The following is an 8,387-nucleotide window of genomic DNA, read 5'->3' on the forward strand; positions in this document are numbered from 1 at the left end:
CACCTTCTGCCTGGACCTTTTAAATGGAGATGCCAGGGATTGAACCTGGGACCTTCTGCATGCCAAGAAGATGCTCTACCACTGAGCCTTGGGCCCTCTCCAAACACACATGAAGCTGCCTTCTACTGAATCAGGCCCTCAGTCCATTGAGGTCAGTATTGTCTACTCAGACTGGCAGCAGCTCTCCAGGATCTCAGGCAGGGGTCATTCTCATAACCTACTGCCTGGTCCTTTTAAATGGAGATGCCAGGGATTGAACCTGGGACCTGTTGCATGCCAAGCAGATGCTCCAGCAATGAGCCACAGACCCTTCCCTGGCCTTCTTAAGCACATGAAGCTGCCTTATACCAAATCAGCCCTTTGGTCCCTCAAGGTCATCACTGTCTACTAACACTGGCATCGGTTCTCCAGGGTCTCAGGCAGGGGTCTTTCTCATCACCTACTGCCTGGTGCTTTCAACTGGAGATGATGGGTTGAACTTGCAACCTTCTGCATACTAAGCAGATGTTCTACCACTGAGCCACAGCTTCTTGATTAAAAGTGCAAAGCATCCTGGAATATATTGTCGAAGGCTTTCACGGTCAGAATTCATTGGTTCTTGTAGGTTATCCGGGCTGTGTGACGGTGGTCTTGGTATTTTCTTTCCTGACTTTTCGCCAGCAGCTGTGGCAGGCATCTTCAGAGGAGTAACACTGAAAGACAGTGTCTCTCAGTGTCACGTGTGTAGGAAGAGTAATATATAGTCAAAAAGGGGTTGGGTTTGAGCTGAGTCATTGTCCTGCAAAAAGTATCAAAGGTAATGTGCTAACCATTGTCCTGTAAGTATCAAGACAATGTGCTAATGAGGGTGTGATATGTCAATATGGAACCATTGTATCCTGAAGTGATCTGTTAATGTGTGAAATCCAAAGCTAATCTGCATGGCTATCGTGGACTGTAGTTTTTGTTAGTCTTGAGGTTTTCAGGACAGGAAGCCAAGCCTTATTCATTCTTAAACTCTCTTCTTTTCTGTTAAAGTTGTGCTGATGTTTATGAATTTCAATGGCTTCTCTGTGCAATCTGACAAAAAAGTTGGTAGAATTGTCCAGTCTTTCAGTGTCTTAGAATAAGACCCTGCGTCCTGTTTGTGTTAGTCCATGTTCAGCCACTGCTGATTTCTCAGGTTGGCCAAGTCTGCAGTATCTTTCACGTTCTTTTATCCTTGTTTGTATGCTGCATTTTGTTGTCCCGATGTAAACTTGTCCAACCCAACCCCTTTCTGACTATATATTACTCTTCCTACACACTTGACACTGAGAGACACTGTCCTTCGGTGTTACTCCTCTGAAGATGCCGGCCACAGCTGCTGGCGAAACGTCAGGAAAGAAAATACCAAGACCACCCTCACACAGCCCGGATAACCCACAAGAACCAATGAACTCTGACCGTGAAAGCCTTCGACAATATTTTAGGAGAATTTTGAGAATAAAAAAAAAAAAAAAGACCACTTTTGTGAAAGTTCTAGGACAGCGCTCAGACTTTAAGATCACATTGCAATCTGCAGCATGTGGTGATCCCCTGCTTGTGCAAGCACATACATTCCCGCAAACCTTCTGCTGACCTTTGCACTCTCAGAAAATATCTGGAGAATATTGACTATCATTTTTTAGGGCAGAGAATTCTGAGAATGCTCGGGCGCAAATGAATTTCTGCTGTAATTTTTGCAAATCTCTCTTGGTAGGGGATAAAGAGACTTGGCCCGTTTCGGCCAGAGAGAAGGACAGGGGATTTGCCCGGTGGAGGGAGGCGGAGGGATGTTTTCTGTGATCGACCCCATCTTGTTTGCTCCTTCTGCCATTGTTTTCCACCTTCTGAATCCTTCTGCGGTTGGGCAAGCCCCACTGGGTAATCACCACTTGGAGGCTAATTTTGTGAGCTACTAGCAGGAGCCCGGCTGAAATCCTCGAGTCATCAAAATGGAACGAGTCCCGGTCAAAACAGGGCCCCTGAACACCCCCCCTTCTCACAGAGCCCTTGTTTTCTGGCTGCTCTTGCTTGTTTGCTTTGGAGAAGAAGAACAATTAGGGTGGTGGACACACCGTCTGGGGATTATCTGGCGGAGGATTAAGAAGAAACACAAACAGGGCTCAGGACCTTGGTGGTGGAGAGGAGAGGAGCAAACAAACAGCTATTTTCCAGCTCACCAGCATTATGGGGTTTGGGGAATGCAGAAGTGAGGTTAGAAGGGAGAGGGGGACGTGGTGGGCCCTTCAAGTTCCCCTTTCTCCTACCATCTGAATAAATATGTGAAATGTGAGATGGAAAGTAGGACCGGATTCAAATCAAATGCATTTTTTAGCCAACATAGAACATGCACATTAATTTCAGATGTAGGAAGCAGAAAACAGGTTTGAGTTTCACTGGGGGAAGCTGCTTGGCCTGAACCAGAATATGTTAGAACTTTTCGGATTTCCAAGCTTTTCTTTACTTCTATGAGTACTGAAGATGTAAATCACCCACTCCGATTGAGATCAGCATAGATTTTGACCTTCTTTTAAAATTACCTTTTCATCTTTATCTTTCATTCGGAGTCTAACCTTCAGTTGTTATTGTCTTGACAATCAAAGCAAAATGCTACCAAATTCAGTCATGTTGTGCAAGCTGCCGTGCCAAAAATTCATTAAAGTCCTTAGAGGTTTGATGGACTCTCCCTTGAGGAAGGCCTCCAAGCAGGGTGCCTCCCAGAATTACAACTGCTCCCCAGACTATAGAGATCAGTTCCCCTGGAGGAAATGGCAGCTCTGGAGGATGGAGTCAAGGGAAGGGCTGTGGCTCAGTGGAAGAGCTTCTGCTTTGAATGCAGAACGTCCCAGGTTCAATTCCCAGCATCTCCAGTTAAAAGGAGAGGCATAAGGTGATGTGAAAGACCTCTGTGCCTGAGACCCTGTGGAGCCACTGCCATTCTAAATAGACAATTCAGTCCATGATGGACCCATGGTCTGATTCACTATAGGGCATCTTATTGTGTGTTCATGTGTGAATCAAGGCTATCACATCCCTTCCCCTCCCCATACCCTGCCCTCCCCAAGCACTGCCCACAAATCTCTGGAGTTGGCAACTCTACCTCCAAACTACATGTTACATTTATGGAGCTGCCAGGTCCCTCTTCGCCACCAGTGGGAGGTTTTTAGGGCAGAGCCTGAGGAGCGCAGGGTTTGGGGAGGGGAGGGACTTCAATGTCATAGTGTCCACCTTCCAAAGCAGCCATTTTCTCCGGGTGAACTGATCTCTGTTGCCTGGACATCAAGCGGGAGATCTCCAGCCGCCCCCAGGAGGTTGGCAACCCTAGCATGAGCCCAAAAGCTGTTTTCTTTTTTGCTCCTTGGCTGTTGCTTGCAGGCTGTGCCTTGGTATGAACCAGTCACTTTTTGGTGGGGGCGGGGGTGGGCTGGTTTATTCCTGCCACTTTGAGGAAGATAAGCAAGGTATGATATTTAAATAAATGAATGAAAATAAAGAGATGCCACCGGCCTCCGTGGGTTCCAAGGCTGACTACAGAATTAAAGCCAGACCACCCTGATTTAGGCACAGCTATCTGCTTTAATGAAAAATGCCCCCTGCTCTGAATTCTTAAGACCAGGTGTGTGGAAATGCAATGACATAAACAGTGGCTCCCATTGAGGTTCAGTGGTCCACATCGGCTGTGCTTCAGGCCATCTTAAAAATCTGAGCTGTGGGAAATAGGGGAGCAGCTTTGGCCATCATAAGAATGTAAGAAAAGCTCTGCTAGATAAGACCATGATCCATTATGTCCAGCAGTCACATGAACACATGAAGGCAGCTGCCTTCTACTGAATCAGACGCTTGGTCCATCAAATTCAGTATTGTCTACCCAGACTGGCAGCGGCTCTCCAGGGTCTCAGGCAGAGGTCTTTCACATCACCTACATGCTTAGTCCCTTTAACTGGAGATGCCGGGGATTGAACCAGGGACCTTCTGCATGCCAAGCAGATGCTCTACCACTGAGCCACGGCCCCTCCTTAGTCTGTTCAAACAGTGGCCAACCAGGTGTTCTAGGCAGCCCACAAGCAAGACAACTGTGACAGCATTATCCTGCCTGTGTTCCACAGCACCTCATATAATAGGTATGCCCCTCTGAGACTGGAGAGAATAGGTATGCATCATGACCAGTATCTATTTTTACTAGTAGCCATGGATAGCCCTCTCCTCCATGAACATGTCCACCCCCGCTTAAAGCCTTCCAAGTTGGCAGCCATCGCCACATCATTCGGCCACCCACTTGGATCGGGAAATTCCCAGGCCAGACCGGAATAGAGTCATGGGAGGAAAGAAGGAACTTTGACTGCGGATGGTTAGCACAGGCTTATGAGCCGACACGTGTCCTGGAGAGCAGAAGTTGTGGAACCAGCCACCCTGAGGGTAATTCCAAGTGGCTGGGTCATGAGTCAGCTCTCATTCACGACTGTTGCTCTTCCCTAAAACCAGTGAGGAAACAGGGTGGATCCTGTGTGATAAGTGAAGGGCACTGAAACACAACGGCACCGAAGGAATAATTCACGTGCTGAGGAGCTGCCTGCATTAGTACTGGGGAAAGGGCTTTTTCGTCTTCTCTTTGCATCCCCCCAATGGTGACAAACATTCATTTTGTTACACTAAAAAACGTCCATGCGTGCCTCTCGTGTCTGGGAGCCAGTGAACCCTTCCTAAGGAAACCGAGGCCCCTCCGGCAATCTCAAGCGAAACCACCAGGTGGCTCTCCAAGGACTCCTGTTTAAATAGCCAGCCAGAGATGCTCTCGGCTTCAGTGCAGGTGGTTCCTCAGACCAGCAAGTTGCTCTCTCAAGTCTTGTGGATTATAAAAGGAGAAAAAGGACGAGGAAGCTCCCTTTGCTCCGGCAGTGCTAGAAGGACCAGCGGAGCTTCAGGACTGATCCCAGAGGTCCCAGCCTAGGAACCCATCCAGACTCTTCTCCCAAAGCTTCCGAGGAACTCCAACGTTCTCAAGTCAAGATGGCCAGCGGAGGTTTGCAGATGCTGGGCTTCATCCTGGCGTTCATCGGCTGGATCGGCATCGTGGTGAGCACGGCCATGCCCCAGTGGAAAATCTCCTCCTACGCCGGGGACAACATCGTGACGGCCCAAGCCATCTACGAGGGCCTCTGGATGTCGTGCGTCATGCAGAGCACGGGGCAGATGCAGTGCAAAGTCTACGACTCCCTGCTCAAGCTGGAGGGTGAGTAGCAAGCCAGGTTGGCTACAATGCCAGGGGGGAGCATTTGTGGAGTGTGCCGCATCTCCGTGGGCATCTCGCCGGATGCTTATTCCGGAGCAGTTTAGTCTGTCTGAAATGCTGTGTATTGATTAGCCCATCAGATAGATCCGTGGCGTTCCCTTTTTACACAGAAGGAAGTGAGGCTGACGGAGCATGACTGACTCAAGGCTGCTCGGCGGGCCCTTGAACCACAGGTCTCCCACAGCTGAGCTTGGATGGCTGTATGGGAACATGGTCTGTGGACACGACTCTTTGTAGTTAGAAAACATTTGTTGAGGCTTGTAGGAGCACTCTGTGCTCTTGTTTGCAAATCATCTTTAAGTGATTATAGGCTTTGAGACTGCACCTTGTCCTCTCTTATGCCTCACAGGACTGGGGCAGTGGTTAGGGTGGTAACTTCTCTTCTGGACCAGAATATTTGTAGAAAAGCTCTTTTCCAAGTTGCACAGAACTCATACTTCTCTGATGATTTCTGTACAATTCCAAAGGGCGCGCTCTTACCAAGGCACTGAGCCCATTCAAAAGGCACATCTGAACTAAGTTTTGACTGACTGACTGGCACTGTTCACCTGAGGAGGGCCTGGTGTCCACTTAATCACCCTCCTGGGTAGGGTTCTTTTCTGGCAGGTGATGTCAACTGAAACACTTTGCCGGGCTTCTAGAATGCAGCGGTTAAAAGCACAGGAGCCCGGCTAGAATAAAGTCTGCAAAGTTCCTCTGGTTGCGTGTGTGAATCACAGTGCTTTGTGGTGAGGGTTTTTACAGAACTGAAAACAAACTTTCCCTGTGACTAAGTTCTCACAGGCTGCTGAAGCCGAGGACCTTAATTTGCTTCACTTCCATTTCTTGGTTATGAAGCCAGAGAAATGAGGAGGTATGTGGTTCTCATTTCTTCTTCTTCTCCTTCCATGTGAACTGCACATGAGGAAGGTACCAAACCTCACCCACCCAAAACACTATCTGGCACAGGCCATTTTGAGTGTGCAATGGCAACCCATTCATTTTTAATTGGGGAGGGGCTGTGGCTCAGTGGCAGAGCATCTGCTTGGCATGCAGAAGGTCCCAGGTTCAATCCCCGGCGTCTCCAGTTAAAGGGACTAGGCAGGTAGGTGATGTGAAAGACCTCAGCCTGAGACCCTGAAGAGCTGCTGTTGGTCTGTGAGTAGACAATACTGACTTTGATGGACCAAGGGTCTGGTTCAGTATAAGACAGCTTCATGTGTTCATGTATGTTCAATCTGTCCTTTTATATTCCTGGTTTCTGCTCATTTGCTATCTGTAGCAGGACCATTGCTGTTAACATGTCAATATGCCTGCGTGCTCAGCAACTCCTCAAGAAGAAATTGGGGCCATCAGTCTCTCTTTGTATGAATTCTTTCTCTTTAATCTCTGGGTCCCCCCAAAAACCCCAGAATAATAACATGGAGATTTAGGAACCAACCCAAGCAATACAGAGACGGTGTGCTTGCTTTCAAAAATTTTCCTCCAAATTCTTCTCTGGGGATTTTGACACCTAATACCCACCAGATGCTCTTTGGATATTTAAATATTTGCTTTTGTGACTGTGTTTGTTATCCGTTGACATTGTTACATTGGGGAGGGGCCGTGGCTCAGTGGTAGAGCGTCTGCTTTGCATGCAGAAGGTCCCAGGTTCAATCCTTGGCATCTCCAGTTAAAGGGTCTGGTCTAAGTCTTAAAGGGCTAACTACTACAAACATTTTCTGTGTAACATCTCGCTTTCTGCTGGGTAGGGCTGTTGAATTTAAAAAAATTCGGTATAGTTCAGATTCGGCTGAATTCGGCCCGTTTAGATTCGGGATATGCCGAAGTCCGAACTCCCCCGCTTCCGGTCTGTGCAATTCGGCTGGAATTCAAAGTTCGGAAAAAAAATTCAGCTGAATAAAGCCATTAAAAACACAACCGTGCCTTTCCACGGCTCTGGGGGGGATTTTTTGGGGTAAAGGTCCCAAACTTTCAGAGGAGCTTCAAAGGACGCTTCTTGAAAGACCCCCCAAGTTTTGTAAAGATTGGGTCGGGGGGGCTGAGATATGGGCCCGAAAGGGGTCCCCCCCACCCTTAATGTGTATCTCCGAGCAGAGCTTGCCGCCCACGCACAAAGCACCCAGCCCCGACAAACAGCTGAGAGCAAGGGCAGGGCAGGTGTGAAAAAATTTGCAAAGCAATACAACTGCAAAGCAACACAAGCACGCAATGCAACACCTTTGCAACAGTGCAAAGCAACACCTGACACCTGGGAGTTTGCAAACCATGGAAAGGGACAGAGGCAGCTAGCTATGCATAATGAGCAGGAAGGGGTGGAATTTCTCCTTTTGCATTGGACTTGTGACCAGGCAGATGCATTCTTTAAGCCACCATTTGAAAACCAGTTTTGAGCAAGCATTAAAATAACCTAACTGATCTTATGAATGAGGGAAAACCTGAAGACACAAAACTGAAGGCCCCCCTCAAACCAGGGAGAGAGAGACTGGAGGGGGAACACACACCCCAGGCAGAACCGGCAAAAGCCCCCTTTGGCTCCCCCCCCCAAAGAAACTGCTCCCTCCCCACACACACACAGACTCTGCTTCCCCCCCACACACACACACACAGAAAGGAAAAATTATAGATTAAAGCTCCCAAAGGGGTCTTACTGTGGCTGTCTTCTGTTCCATCAGGAGGGGCTGGGAGGCTGGGTAATCCAATATGATTCCATTTGTATCCAATATGAGATCCATATGTATGCATCTCTCGAGGGTGATCCATTCATCCCAATAGGGAAAAGGGGAAAGCCCGTATCTCGGGGGGCCCTGACCCAATGTTTACAAAACTTGGGTGGTCTCTTAAGAAGCCTTGTCTGAAGCTCCACTCAAAGTTTGGGGTCGGCACACCCAAAAATGCGCCCCCTGCAGCCACGGAAAGAGAAAAGGGGGGAGCCGATATTTCTGCCCCCACTGAACCCATCTTTATAAAACTTGGGTGGTCTCTTAAGAAGGATTGTCTGAAGCTATGCTGAAAGTTTGGGGGCTGCACCCCCCAAAAAGCGCCCCCTGCAGCCACGGAAATGGAAAAGGGGAGAGGAAAAAGGGGTGGAGCCCATATCTCGGGCCCCCCTGAC

General features: G+C 48.5%; 1 protein-coding gene across 1 annotated transcript in view; it reads left to right on the forward strand.

Annotated features, from left to right (window-relative positions):
- Positions 1-4,990: 4,990 nt before the first annotated feature.
- The window catches only part of CLDN1 (claudin 1), a 25,405-nt gene continuing 22,008 nt past the window's right edge, over positions 4,991-8,387 (forward strand). The window contains exon 1 of the mRNA XM_056849776.1: positions 4,991-5,233. Coding sequence (XP_056705754.1) covers positions 5,011-5,233 — 223 coding nt within the window. The 5' untranslated portion in view covers positions 4,991-5,010. The remainder of the gene's footprint in view (positions 5,234-8,387) is intronic.

This window comes from Euleptes europaea, chromosome 5 (assembly GCF_029931775.1).
Source record: "Euleptes europaea isolate rEulEur1 chromosome 5, rEulEur1.hap1, whole genome shotgun sequence".
NCBI lineage: Eukaryota > Metazoa > Chordata > Lepidosauria > Squamata > Sphaerodactylidae > Euleptes > Euleptes europaea.